General features: G+C 39.3%; 1 protein-coding gene across 1 annotated transcript; it reads right to left on the minus strand.

The window, feature by feature from the left end:
• Positions 1–573: 573 nt before the first annotated feature.
• LOC145943454 (uncharacterized) lies at positions 574–1,326 on the minus strand. The gene is made up of 2 exons (XM_083050959.1): positions 1,229–1,326; positions 574–1,135 (listed from the first exon to the last, which is right to left on the minus strand). The coding sequence occupies exons 1-2, from the start codon at positions 1,324–1,326 to the stop codon at positions 574–576; spliced, it is 660 nt and encodes a 219-aa protein (XP_082907085.1).
• Between the last annotated feature and the right edge of the window lie 14,693 nt (positions 1,327–16,019).

Raw genomic sequence — 16,019 nt, forward strand, 5'->3', positions numbered from 1 at the left:
ATAAAAGAATTATTATCAATATTGGAAAAAAAACATTAAAAAAAAAAATTCTCTTTCTTGCGAACACCTCGCGCTCTCCTTCGCTGCATCATCTCTCGCGTTCGCCTCTCTCTCCTCGCTGCGCCTCGCGTCATCTCTCTCTCTCTCCCTCTCTCTCTCTCTCCTCGCTGCGCCTCGCGTCATCTCTCTCTCTCTCTCTCCTCGCTGCGCCTCGCGTCATCTCTCTCGCGCAATCTCTCTCGCGCTACCTCTCTCATGGTCCCTAGCCTCTCGGTCCCTAGCCTCTCGGTCCCTAATCTCTCGGTCCCTAGCCTCTCGGTCCCTAATCTCTCGGTCCCTAGCCTCTCGGTCCCTAGCCTCTTGGTCCCTAGCCTCTTGGTCCCTAGCCTGACGTTCCCCCTTCCCCGCATGACGTCATCCCCCGCAAGGACCATGCAACGAGCTACGTATGAGAGCTGGGGAACTGTTTACGGGTGGGAAAGAGTGCGGATTGGAAATGCATGCAAAGAAATTACATCATAATTTAGACTTAAAAACTCTTTATTCTTCTTTTAAATATTTTTTTCTTACATATTATGAACTAAAAACTAAAGCTGCCAGCTCGCAATCGATGAGCTGATGCTTGTTGAAGGCGTCGCTAGCGCGTATTACATTTGATACTTCTTTAGGATTCGTTACATTGGACGCGATATTTGAAAATTGCGTAAACTTGATATCGACTGTATTGGTAATTTTAACCAATCGGTCAAAAGTTACATCAATGCATGGATCGAGATCGAACATACGGTGTAACGTCGATTCGATCATCATCATGCATCCATTTGAAGATTCAAGATTTATTAACTTGGCGTCGTTAATCGTACGAACTCGCACTGTTAACGGTCCAACGCTTATAAAACTGTAGGCAACTTTAAAGTCGTTTCGAAGCAGATTTTGAATATTGTGACGTTGCTCGTAGAGTCCCTTCCACGTTTCGAGAGATAATATCAGTTCCTTTCCTCGATGATCTCCTATGGCGATTTCCACATAACTCGGTGGATCCACTTTGATACCAATTTCAAGGAATTTAAATTCCGTAGCTGTCAATGCATATCGTCTACCTAGTATACGAACTGCACGAGGCTCCAACGAAATGCTGTAAAAATGAAATTAGTTTGAAAAATAATACAATTTGTAAAAATATAAAGACATAAAAATAGAAAAATAGAAAAAGTTAAACAAAATTTACTCGTCCCATTTATTCTCAAACGATGGAGTGTCATCACGACTCGGTACGTAATTATTTACACGTCTGCCGGAGACACTGCTTCTTTCAGCGTAGTACATATTTCCCAGATTTTAAAAGTGAAACCGCCAGTATGAACGGTTAACGCGACACTGATCGTATAAAGAAATTAATCGAGTGTTGTACATGACGCTTATTTTTAAAAGTAGTGGGGTAAATGTGGTGGGAGATTACTATTGGCGCTATGAAATTTAGGAGAAGGGGAAACGACGCTCGGATAAAAAGAATTCTTAGAAACGATTCGTGAGAAAGGATTGGGGAAGGGGAATAAGAGATAAAACACATTAATGTTTAAATATTTTATTTTTCCAAATCTTGCAATTCTTTCTGGCGTTGCGACCACCAGTTAAATATTTTGAATACATTTTGTAATGCGCAATTCTTAACATGTTTTCCACATCGCATAGTGTTTTTAACATCTAGATTATTTAGAGACTCGATATCGTCGTAATCAGCATCCAAGGTTTCAATAATGAAACCGTTTCCCGCATCATCCAATATATCGGCAAACCATTCTCGCTTTTCAAGTCCTTTTACATATACGAGAATGGATTCTTTTTCTTCTTCATGTGGTCCACCAACGATAGCTGTTGTAATCAAACGCTGAACCATGCTGTATGGAACGTTTCCATCTTCCCATTGCAATCCATGATGATTTCGAGTCAACCATGAGGCTTGGTGTCTCTCCGATTTTATGAGCACACCCCATGGTACAGGACATGCGAAAAAATAATGTGACAAAATAAATCCTCTTCTCAGGATTGCCGCTTCCTTTACAATGAATTGTTTATTGAGGATAAACCCCTGTAGATCCACAAACGTTGGTACGGACATGACGAGATCTCTCTCTTCGATGTATCAGTTAAAAAAAGAAGAATGACAACCATCTCATAACACTTTGATTTATATTCTGCTATGCTTCCCCCTCTCTCTAAATTGTTGGTGCGTTTAGGTGATTTTGCGCAAAACGTTGGGTTGTACTGGATCACGCGATCGTGTATGATGAGACAGTACGCAGTGGTATTCATCGGCACATTCTCCTTACACTCGAATTCCAATCTCACATCCACGGTTGCGCTCTTGATCGATTCGTTTTGTCAAGAACAATCGATGATCACGAACGGACCGTTACGTAGAAACATTGAGACGGTGAGACTCGGCTCGAGATACTCGTATCCATAATAGTTCTTGCAGAAACGCGCATACGTATCGTACAGAATTGACCATCTGTTTTTATCAAAATCCAGATTCATATCGTCGTACGGATAACATGCCGAGTTCAGATAGAGTTTCACATTGGTCATCTTGCAATCGTCGAATCGACTCATATCCTCAGACATGATGTTTTTCCGACCTGTCTGCAGAGCGAAGATAACATATCGTGGCTTCTCCAGCTGAGTCGCTGTCTTAATGGCCCATGAATGCTTGGTTGTACGCTGCAATAGCGGATACTCATACAGATCCCACGAGCGAAAACCCATGCTGAGGTAATGTCCGCTTTCTAGAGCGCGCAGCATCGACAGCTTCTTAATCTCGCTCAATAACACATGTGGCATTCGCCATTGTATCTTGAATATGTTGATCACAGGCTCCAGCGTCGAATCTCCAACCAGACAATTGTTGTCGTTGCGCGATCGTATTAAGATTAAATCATGACGAGCGTTAATCACCACTCGTCTGTAATCCTCGCAAAATCCCAATAACATGTAGAGCGGTACGCAAAAATTGAAGTTTCCATTTGCAGTAGTCGGATCAGTCCAGCCGGCGTTTCTCATAATCACGCTTCTATCGGATGATATCGTTATATAGTTTTTGAGCAAACTTGTTATTCCCACGTTTCTGTTGCGATCAATCTCCACGCCATCGAGTTCGTATCGAATCTCATCGAACATGAATGCGACACAATTATTTGCCAGTATCACAGCAGATCCTTCGTCTGGTTTATTTATCTTTAGTTCTCCCTCGATGTATAGGAAACTTTCATACGGCAACGTATACAGATCCTGTTGTTGTATGGGTATTCTTATCTCATCACTGTGTCCGAATGTTGTGTTAGCGAACGGGTTGTACGTGTGAGTCTCGATCTTGACGATGCGATCGTCGAAGATTGGCTCGTCTCCAATGTTGAGGATGTCGGTCATTGTTCAGATGTTTCGCACCGCGTATCCCAAAGATTGTAAAAACGCAACGTTTGATGCATTCAGTTTCTTTTTCTTAGTGCAACCGGATGATTGGATATTAGTGAATGTCGACGTTGTTGTTGTTGTCGCTGGCTCCGTAAAGATTGTGTTATCTCTCGTGTCTTTCGATCCGTTCAACACGAGCATCTCATACGCCACACACGTACGTTATCGCTGTCGTCGTCGTACGTGCAATCTAATGGTGATCTCTTCTCCTCGAAAATCGAGCAATCGTCTGTCCTGGTCGACAACGCGTAACGTTAAATCCGTAATGCTCCGCACGATGATCGGCAGGTAAATGATGTGCGCCGGTGTTTCCGATATCTTATATCCTGGTGGTACCCTCGGTGAAAATTCATGTATCGTATGAACGAGTTTGCCGTTGCTGTACGCGCCCGCGGTCACATTACATTCTACGCGGATAATGTTCACGTTGATAATATTAATCGGCATGTCCGACTTGTACCATTTTCGCGGCTGTAGTATACGGTTCGAGAATCCTAACAGCGATCCAATGTTGTTAGGCTTGCTAAAATTCATTCTGTAGGCGCATTTAATCTCGCTCCTCATCGTATTATAATTAGCGCGGAGCACTATCGGATATTCTCCATCTTCAAAGTCACCGTCGTCATTCGTCCGAATATGCGTTGTGTCAGCGTGCTTTTTATCATCGTCACGAACAGCGTGTCGCGGACGTTTTCGTGAAATTGCATGTTTCAAAAACTCATGTATCGCTTGCAGCTCGTACGATCCCTCGGGAATCGTAATTTCCGCGTCATCTTTGCCAAAGTAAAATTTATTATTCGAGGAATTCACGTTCGATATCGTATGATAAGTTTCAAAATCCGCTAGACCTAGCTCGTATTCATCGTCGCTCAAATCTACGGCGGGAAAGTAGTTTACCGCGAGAACACTACTCTCCCCGGTCAGTGTGAATGTCATAGACATGTTGACTAAACTGTTAAACGAATACTGAGTTAAATAGCGCAATGTCAGTCTTTAAATTCACGTGCATCAACCGCTCGGAGAAACTGTAAGCACAATTGTCCAGATGCTTTGATTGTAAGTTTGAACAGGTGTGTAATTGTATTGTATCTTTGTCACATTTAAATATCGCACCAATTCATTCGGCGGTCGAAGGTTGACGAAACTGTCAAAATATATAGCGCGATCCTCCCTCTTTGCATACGCTACCCAATGAGTACCCGATCCTTTAGCGTTATCCAAATTTACGATGCCGCTCTCGTTTCGATATATACCACCGATCGGTAATGAATCACGCATGAAAACACCTCTAAAATACGGAATGTGCATACATTTTGCCAGTTGTAGCAATTGTATGTTGGTAATTACGCCCTGTGGCATTTTTAGCGTCTCTTTGACGTTTTTCTTTCCCCCCTTTTTCTCGTTGAAACTCCTCGTCCGTGTTTGTATGGAGCGAGATACAATCCGTGACCTTCCATGGCGCGATTGTGACGTAACATCTCTTGCAACTGACGTTGTGTAGCTTTTCCGTCGTTCACCATCTTTGCTACACCAGCCGCTCCACCGACCAGAGATCCGAGCGCACCCAACATTGGTAGAATCGGTAATACACCCCCACGTTTCGCTACCGGAAGTATTCGTTTCTTCGCCATGTTTTTCTTCGTCTTCGTCTTTGTCGTCTTCAGGCCCATACCGAACTTCGTCTTGGCTTTCATCGCTGCCCAGACAGTTGTGGCGGCGGCTCTCTCACCGAGAGTCGAATCTCTCGCAACGATGCGAGTTTGCGCTTCCTTGGCGAGTATCCTATCTGCCGCGTGTCTCTCGATGAGATCGTTGCTTCGAGAGTACGCTATATCGTGTTCACGGCACGCCGCGTCCAATGGGTTGATACCTCGATCGCCTCTGGCTAATCGCTTTTGTAGTCGCGTGCCCGGACCGCAAAACTGATAGCCGGGGATATGGAATTCGATCGGAAGTGCGTTTATCGCCTGATTTAATAGGCCTCTACCTATTTTCGTTGACATTCGCTGCAATCTTTTATCATCGGCGCTGGACCGTCAATGTGCGTTCGCTGCCACGGTCGATTGTAATGTTCGAAACAGCGGCCATAGGTTTGAACCTCCAAATCCGCCTTTATATGTTCCGGAAGCTTGTCCCACACGCAGTGGACGTAATTGCCGCACATTCGCAATAAAACTGTTTTCGACACAAATTGTAGCTGTTCAGCGCTCAAATTACAAATATCGTAAGGACTTGATAGCAAGACAAACATTTTTTCGTTACTGAGCAATTCGCGGTTCCGCGCAGCTATAAATAGGCAGACGTTCGATCCAGTCAGGAGTGTGAACATGAATTTCGTGCGACAACCTTTCGCGATACGCGTGACGAATTACGACGCCAGATTACGATCGATGGGGGACAACGCGGAGATGCGTAGACACGGTACGATACTGCCGACTACTATACGCGCGATCGTTTGCGGCCCCTCGAATTGCGGTAAAACTAACGTGTTGATTAGTTTGATAGAAAGCCCGCACGGCGTCCGCTTTGAAAACGTGTACGTGTACTCAAAGTCGCTGCAACAGCCAAAATATCGGTATCTGGAGAATTTGTTGACGTCGATCGATGAAATCGGCTATTATACATTCTCCAATAACAGTGACGTCATTCCACCGAGCGAAGCATGTCCAAACTCGATTTTCGTTTTCGATGACGTGGCGTGCGACAAACAAAATACGATAAGAGAGTACTTTTCAATGGGACGCCACTCGAACGTCGACTGCTTCTATCTCTGTCAAACATACGCAAGAATACCGAAACATCTTATACGCGACAACGCAAACCTGCTAATCTTGTTTAAACAGGATGGTACCAACTTGAAACATGTGTACAACGATCACGTGAATACCGACATGTCATATGAGGATTTCAGTGAATTATGTCGTACTTGTTGGCAGCAAAAGTTTGGATTCCTAGTAATAGACAAGGATAGCTCGCTTACGAACGGCCGATACAGAAACGGATTTAACGTGTTCGCGATACCGCAAAACAATTAGTCGTTGCCGATGTTCTGTCGCGAGGGGTGAACCACGAGCGTTCGACACTCTGTCAACATGGCTGATAGCGATAATATTCGCGAGCGTGAAAAGATAGCGAAGGAGATTGCGAAACCGAGTGAATCAATCCGCAAGAAACATCGCGCTTTGAAAACCGGTAAGATCGATGACGATATCGCGGTCAAAACCCATTTTAGACCTATTATTGAGCCGCTACAAAAGATTGTCGACAACTCGATCGCGGTGAAAAACGAGCCGGAAAGTACCGCAAAGATTAAAATCTTACCCATCAAGCGGTACAAGGAGGAAGAGGATGAGGAGGAAGAGGATGAGGAGGAAGAGGAGAAGGATGATGCGACATCGAAAAAGAGGAAACGGTCAAACCAGAATCGCTCATCGACACCGCGTACATCGGATGCTTTACTGAATGAACCGATGATAACCTCTACACTGTTCGCGACAACGAGAATCGTACAACCTATGATACCCGAAACACTCGCAAACGAAAATGTTTTCGAAACCTCGGGCAGCACGCTCGAAACATCGTTTGTTCGAAACACATTACAAACGCTGGAAGGTCAAGAAATGTTGCGAAAGCACTTGGGACCACTGGGACAAGAGTACATGAGCACTCTCCTCGGTGGCGACAAAGAAAGGAAAATCGATCACGTGTACGGTGTCTATTTCGACAAGGATGAAATGCGTCTCGGTAACAAACGATTCGACATTGACAAATATGATTCTATAATTATAGACAAAGTGAGGTACATTGGTACACCAGGATTATACGAGTTGATCTTCAAGAGAATTCCCGATGATGACATTTACACGGAGGATGATATGCATAAATACAAGAGCATATTATTGGCGACGAACGCGCATAAACGCAATTATGACACACAAGGCCATTTACGAAGCAACAGGGGATACAAGTACAAACATATAATCGCACCATTGATATCGATTGAAAAGAAAAAATCTGGAAAGGGAGTATTCATGCCTCACGCGATGGCGCTAACCGACAATAAGATCGATTACATACACTGGGATGACCCCAACGAGCTAGTGGATCGGGTACGATTGCTGGACGCTTCGTGCCGAGCTGGCCACAACGCTCATGACAATGAGATCCTGTCGATCATCGAGGAACTTCGCGAAGCAGGCATTATTATAAATTGAATGGTGTCTCGACAAATCTAATCAGTCGATCGGCGTCACTCGTATCGGGAAAAAAATGCCTATCAACAAATTTGGATTATTCGAACCAAGAAATGATGCAACCGGCACAAGCAGTTCTTGGGATAGTTTGGTGAAAAGTTATGTGCACGAAAACGCTCTGTGTCCCGTCGTTACGGACTATGACGCAAGGTCGCGGAAGATTCGTCGTGTAGCGCAACCTGAGGCTGACACCGATGCCGTCAACAAACTGTATGTGGAATCCTGCGTTAAAAGATTGATGAATCAACAGAAAGAATCAGATGAGAAGCTGACTTCGTTCGAGAAGGATGTGCGGGCAATACAGATTGTGATAAACGAACTTCAACGTGCGGCTAACGCTAACGCTAACTCAGAAACGGCTATCAACCTGAATGAGCAGCAGTGAAGGGGTTAGGAGCGGCTATCGAACGGTTATCGAACATCTACGAAGGGTTATCGAACGGCTACGAACAATTATCGAACAGCTACGAAGGATTATCGAACTACTATCTAACTACAATGAGTGGTAGTGGTAGTGAACGGCCTAGCAACAGCGAACGAGGCTACCAACAACTCAAGCAGGGCTGCGAACGAGGCTATGAACAAGTCATTAACGGCTACATGCAAGGCTACAAACAACTCAAGCAGGGCTGCGAACGGGTCAGTAACGGCTGCGAACGGGTCAGGAAAGGCTACGAACGAGTTAGAAACGACTGTGAACAAGGCAGCGAACGAATCAAGAACGATTTTCGAATGGGTCAAGAACGGAAGTAAACAACGCAAGAACGGCTCAAGAACGACTACGAACGGCTCAAGAACGGTTCAAGAACGGCTCAAAAACGGTTCAGGAACGGCTACGAACGGGTCAGGAACGCCTCAAGAACGGCTCAAGAACGGGTCAGGAACGGCTGCGAACGGGTCAGGAACGGCTACGAACGGCTCAAGAACGGGTCAAGAACGGCTACGAACGGGTTAGGAACGGCTCGAGAACGGCTATTGAAGAACGACAAACGAAAATGAATTCATAAAACGAGCGACAAACGGCGATCGAGAAAAACCGATGAAGCGAAGAAACAACATAGTTTGGAGAAACGGCAGTTGGTGAACGAACTGCACGCGCCGGCAAGGAAAAATTTTCCCCGAAGACACGTTATAGTGCGGGGATACGATGACCTGTGACAAGCCGACATCGTCGAGATGCGTCCGTATTCTACATACTCACCGTCATCGATGTGTTGAGCAAATACGCGTGGGCCATACCATTCAAGAGTAAAGGTGGAAGCGAGACGGCTGACGCTATCGCCGAGATAATTCGAGATAGCAAGAGATGCCCGAGAAACATGCAAACCGATATGGGGAAGGAATTTTACAACGCCGACGTGCAACGGCTTATGCGGAAACATAACATCAATCACTATTCTACATATTCAGTAATGAAGGCATCGGTCGTCGAGCGATTCAATCGCACGCTGAAGAACGACATGTGGAAGATGTTTACGCTGAACGGAACTTACAAGTGGATCGACGCGTTGTCGGAACTCGTATCGGATTACAACGCGCGCAAGCATCGAACGATCGGCATGCGACCCGCCGACGTCACCCCCGCGATCGCTGATAAACTTTTAAAAACAGTATATAGTAACATGAAGATTGCCGCTCCGGCGAAATTCAAAGTAGGTGACCCGGTACGCGTTAGCAAGTACAAGAAACTTTTTGAGAAGGGTTACACACCAAATTGGACAACCGAAGTGTTTAAAATTGTTAAAGTGCAGCGTACTAATCCCGTAACTTATCTACTCGAGGACTATCGCAAAACATCTGTCGCTGGAGCGTTTTACGAGCACGAGTTGCATAGCGCGAATTATCCGGACGTATATCTCGTGGAGAAAGTACTGCGCAGGAGGGGTGACGAGGTTTACGTAAAATGGCTGGGATTTGACAATTCGCACAACTCTTGGATACATAAGGGTAATACAATTTAATTCATACAAACTGTATTTATTAATTACTCAAAAATTAAAAAAATATATATAATATGTACAACATATAAAAGTATTTGAAATATAGAAATATACATGAAATATGTGAAATATAAAATCTTTATTAATACATCCTTTCCGTTCCAATATATGAAATACATACACATATGTTACATTATATTACATTATATTTTATAAGGGTATCTGGTAATGTCCCCATAGTAATGTGTCAGTCGAATCAGGTATGATATACCGCTTATCGTCGTACGGACTTAGAGCAATTTTTGTCTCGCAGATGGTATACACTTCATGCAATTTCGATCTTATACATGACTGCTGACGTGTCATTTCTATCTCGTCATTCAGGCACCGCGTATAATCGTCGAATGTTATCGTTCTCGCGACAACGTTACTTTTGACACCTTTTGCTTTTTTAGTGTCCTTTTTGCCATCCACTCGCAAAGCATACATTTTTGCTCTGAGCCCGACGAATTCGGTCATTATCGCGCCGTTATTCTCGTCTTTCATCAAGCCTGGCACCTTTTTGTTTGCATGCGCTATACCGTACGCGTTGTCAATTGGATAATCGCTCGTATAGAATCTAGCGATATCGCGTTTCATATTTTCATACACGTCTTCGCATTTAATATGGTATATTAAACTGTCGGTGTCAGTGTACATTATCCGGCATCTTTCACGATAGAGCGGTGACATGTACTCGTAGTGAAATTCGTACAGACACACTTATAAATTCGAAGAAAAAATTTTTTGAGGATTTACTTAATATAATGATAATTTAATGGCTTTCTTAATTTAACCTAATATAATGATAACTTTCTCACATCATCATCATAGAGTTCTCAGTTCGAAGACTGATTGGACGCGTATCTCCATCCTTTCCTATCCTGAACCAATGCATGCATCATGCATCTCCCTAAAGGTGGAGCAACCCATGACTATTGCGAGCAGTAATCTAGTCTGGGCCTTCCCCTGCCTCTTTTTATTCCTATCTCCGCTTCTAATATGTCACGAACTTATCCTTTGTGTCCCAGCAAGTGTCCTACCATCCTATCTCTCCTATTCCTTATCGCATTCCATATTGCTTTCCTCCTTCATTCTTTCTAATACTTCTCTATTGCTGATCCTATCTATCCATATCTTCATCATGCGCCTGTAACAACACATTTCGAATGCTTTCAATTTTTTTTATCTGCTTCCGCCACAGTCCACGTTTTGCAACCGTATAACCGTACAACTTTCTCATATTAAATAAAAATTTAATATATGTATATATACAGGGTGTCCCATAGGAAAATGCTGACACTATCAGCTGTCATTTTCTAATGCATGCAGTTATTGAGAAAACAAAAATTGTGTTGAAAAGAGGAAAGTCTGCAGTTTTTAATGGATATAAATAAAATGTTTGTATACCACTTTATTTTATTGATGAAAAGTAATGAAAAAGTGCTAATAATCACATATGTAAACTAATGATAAATATTTTGGAAGTGCGCACCATCTAAATTGTATACAAAATTCTATTCTTTTACGAAAACTCGTAAAAACTTTTTCTAACATGTCATTTTTAATGTTATTGACGATTCTTTTAGAATAGAACTGCAATAAGTCCATATTGGTGTCTAATATTATAAAAGAAAGAAGGATTACGCATTTTTTTCAATTCACTCCTTCTTTTTACATAAGATACGTCGATGACATCATATTGACGGCTCCTCCTTCTCTTTATAACCACATACTAAATACTTTTAATTCGTTCCATCCCCGCCTACAATTCACGGTAGAAATTGGGAAAGATGATAAATTAAATTTTCTTGATCTAACTCTAAATTTGAAAAATAATAATATCTTTTTTGATTGGTTCCACAAAGCAACTTTTTCCGGCAGATATTTAAACTTTTATTCTCAACACCCCATCTGCCAAAAACGTGGCACCATAATAGGTTTAATCGACAGAGCGATATTTCTATCTCATCCATCATGTCATCAAAAGAACCTTGAAATGTGCATCAGAATTTTATTAATTAATGACTATTCTTTAGAATTTATCTTCAGAACGATACGAAATCGCTTAAAAATAATATTCAACAACAATTACTTAAATAAAAAGAACAACATTTGTAAACAGAAGAGCGAAATTTCTTCTGTATTATACCGTATGTTCCCACTATATCGGAACAATTCAAAACCATCACAAAAAAGATCAATACTAGAATCGCATACACGGGACTTAAAGGGACATGTCACAACTGTCCGGAACCGATTTGATTCTTCTTCAAATATGTTGTTAAATTCACAAATCTAAAAAACACGTATTTTTTTATATGTGCGGATATTAAGTTTTAATGGGTGAAACACCTCTTTAAAGAAAAACGGTATTTTTCTTTAAGATCGAATATCTGGTAAATTATAAGAGGTAGAAAAAAAAGACGTACAACAAATTTTAATGGCTTGAAGAATACTTTAAAGTTATATGAACATTTTTTTATTTTGAAAACAAATTAAGTGATGGGGGTATTTAAAAAAAATAAAAATAAAAATATTGTGTTCATATAACTTTAAAGTACTCTTCAAGCCATTAAAATTTGTTGTACGTCTTTTTTTTCTACCTCTTATAGTTTACCAGATATTCGATCCTAAAGAAAAATACCGTTTTTCTTTAAAGGGGTGTTTCACCCCTTAAAACTCAATATCCGCACATATAAAAAAATACGTGTCTTTTAGATTTGTGTATTTAACAACATATTTGAAGAAGAATCAAATCGGTTCCGGACAGTTGTGACATGTCCCTTGTTAGTAAGATGCGCAACATCATAAAAGTCCACAAAGACTCACTAGAAAAGGCACATTGCATGAATGTAGTTTATAAGATAAACTGTAATAATTGTGACGCCTCTTATGTGGGTCAAACCAGCAGACAGTTACATACAAGAATTATTGAACATCGTAACCATATTAAAAGAAATACAGCAAATCGTTCTGTCATTACCGAACATAGGCTCGAATTTAACCATGATTTTAATTGGGACGAAATACAAATTTTAGATAGCGAACCTATTCTTGAAAAAAGACTCGTCTCCGAAATGCTATATATTAAGAGACAAAAAACAGCCTAAATTCACACACAGATACAGAACTATTACCATCTTCTTATTTTACTGTAACTAATAGATTGCCTAAGATATAAAAAAGAGAAAAAAAGGGGAAACATCTTCATGTGTTAGTCCTTTATTAAATATCTAGCATATTATAGTGTTTTCTTTTTTTTTTTCTTCTCTTTTTCTCGTAACTTTCAGTTTTTAATTAAAACGTTTATTTATTGTTTATACACTTAACTTTTATTTGACTATTATTCGTTAGCTGACTCCTTTGACTTTTACATAATGTACCGGTTTGTCATGTTTATCCTAGATTTAATTTAATCACTCTCCCCACGATGAGTGATATCAGTAACCGAAAAAAACTTAGTCTCTAAGAATATTAAACATTTAGTATGTTAATGCGACCGTTCTGCTACACTTTAGACAACTCCACACTCCCGTTACAATTTTCGACCCTGTACAATAATGAGATCTACAAATTTGTAAGTTATTTTGATTCGTTCTTTTTCGTTATATAATACATAAAAAAATTTTAACATTTACAATAAGCTTACTTCCATAAAAAAGTGAATTTTCATCTACAGATTTTACGACATGAATATATTTTTCATTATTGACTTCCTGGGCTTATCTACCCTGTGAAAAAATAACGTCGAGATTAGCTGAATATAATATGGAAGGTAGCAGTCTTTCACGTCTTGAACATCACAAACTAAATTTCGTCTAATAGACAGTCAATCTTTTAATTGTATGCGCTGAAGAAGGCTCAAAGAGAAAGAGCCGAAACGTACGCTATCATCGCTATGTATCATTATCTATGTAAACTATCTTTATATTAAAGTTTACTCATTTAAATAAATATGCGCCTTATTAACTGCGCCCGGGCTCTCATCGCCAACTCATTTTGAGACTCTAATTAGTTATATAGTAATATATTTTAAGTAATAAATAATAAATTAAATAAATTATAATGCTTATATATTATTCACCTTTCCTCCTCGTTTGCTCTACCGTTGTCAGTTACTGTCCTCTTTTTCTCTTTTATTCTTCCATTTCTATTTTCTCATAGCATTTATTCGCGAAAACACAATTACGTGTACACTAATCAACAACAAAAACGTCAATAAATTTGCAAATGTCATTACATTATCTCATAAGATACGATCATGACAAATACGTAGATATTACTTAATGCGATTACACATTTTCTACAAACAAATAAGAATTATCAACTTGCGCAATTAAATTAACTGTCACGTTTGATGACTCGTAAGAATACGGCTATTTAAAATTAAAGACTATAATATCGGGAAATTTATGATATATACTGATTACTCATATGATAGATTTAGATAGAATCGCATAAAATACGTGAACAAAAATTTCACGAATATTATTACTATAACAATATGTTGATATAACATGCCTTACTTGAATCATTTTAATTAATCATTGATTAATATATTAGTCTTTCAAATTCACAATAAATGTCGCGAATTTTTTATTATATGATAATAGACGAAAAATTCAAAACTCAAGGTGCAAAATATATTCGAGTTTGAAAATATTCAGAGATGTAATATTATAATATTGCAATAAAACTATTTATAATTCCCATTTTCCAATCGCTACATGATTTCTACTTCAAATTAATATATTATACGAAATATATGCAAAAGATAAATAGGTATCTGTCGTTCACCTTTACGCATTGCTTATCGCGAAAATTAGTTAATCGTACGAACTGATAAATTACTACTTGTAGTAATCATAATAGATAATCGCCTTTAATATTTCTTGTTATTTTTCGCGATCGCATCTCGAAAGGTCATACACCTCTATCGTGCGAATCAAGGCCGCAGATAAACAATATCGCGCTATGCTTTATACGAGGTAACAATTTTTATTGTTATTATAGATTCTTTAATATATTACGAAATAAATGCATGGAGAATATTATGTCTCTTGAATTTCAAATTAATTATTAATAAACGCTTGACGTATCACGATATGTCGTTCCTTTAAACACTCGATCTTGCGATTCATATCATATTGCATATTCTCTATCCAAAAATAATTAGCAAATTACATTTGAATCTGTGAAAAGTTTAAACTCTAAGGCAAAACGTTACGTTTAAGCATATTTAAATAATATCAACCATCGCTTGTAAATGTCGCAATAAAATAAACAATAATTTATAATTATAAACAAATAAGCAAATAATTTATAATTTCCATCTTTTGTGCTTACTATTTTAAATGAATGTATCGCGAGAAATATTTGTCTCTATAAATTGTCATCTCAATACTCTTATAATCGCGAAAGTTAATTAATTGCGCAAACTGATAATCTTTAATTATTCTTTCGTGTATAATGGAAGGGGGGGGGTTTCTGCAAAATTATTTAATTTAATATTTTTTATTTTATGCTTAGCTTTTACTCCAGGATCAACGACGTCAATAGCTCTTTAACGTTTGTTTTTCTTTACTTAAATTTTTTTAACGAATTCAGCAAAACTGTTTCTTTTAATTTGCAAGGGGGGGGGTTTAACCTCCCCACCCCCCAGGATCCGCCAGTGCATATATACATATATATATATATATATTTATTTCATCTAGGATTTTATATAAGTTCAAAAATTCCGTACTAATCATATAAAATTGATTCTTAGTAAGATCAGTTGGTTTTCTCATATGTTGTAGCTTATGATCTGCTGAACAAAAATGTAATAGGCTCAAAGCTAAATAATAGATGGTTACTGATTTACAGCTAATCAAACACGAAAAATTAGGACTTTGCGAGTTGTTTGACTGGTTGTAACTTGTTAAGTAACTGTCCATTATTTAGCTTTGAGGCTATTACATCTTTTGATCAGAATGCCTTAAACTACATCAAAAATTTAACCAATTCCACTGAAAGCCAAAATTCTATGTATTTTGTACAGGGTCTTTTAGTCTCAAAATAGAAACGGAACTTATAAATATATGCAAAAACATTTACATCTGTTTTAAAAATGTATCTTTGTATACTTAAAATATATACATATATATAGTTTAATTATACTAGAGAATCAAATAATATGTATTATAAATTATCTTGGTACGACAGAGTCATATCTGTTCTCAAGACATCAATCTGTAAACTTAAAAATCTTTCTCTTCCTATCTTATATATAGATGTAATGCACTAGGAAACACATAGCTCTCAGACCTCTGAC

The sequence above is a fragment of the Prenolepis imparis genome, unplaced genomic scaffold (assembly GCF_030444845.1).
Source record: "Prenolepis imparis isolate NDT839.2.m4 unplaced genomic scaffold, iyPreImpa1.0 SCAF_12, whole genome shotgun sequence".
Taxonomy (NCBI): domain Eukaryota; kingdom Metazoa; phylum Arthropoda; class Insecta; order Hymenoptera; family Formicidae; genus Prenolepis; species Prenolepis imparis.

Excerpts from the sequence above, each read along its gene's own strand:
- LOC145943454 (XM_083050959.1), bottom strand. The coding sequence starts at position 1,326 with ATGTACTACGCTGAAAGAAGCAGTGTCTCCGGCAGACGTGTAAATAAT. Across the intron at positions 1,136-1,228 it reads TTTGAGAATAAATGGGACGA|CATTTCGTTGGAGCCTCGTG; the intron begins GTAAATTTTGTT and ends TCATTTTTACAG.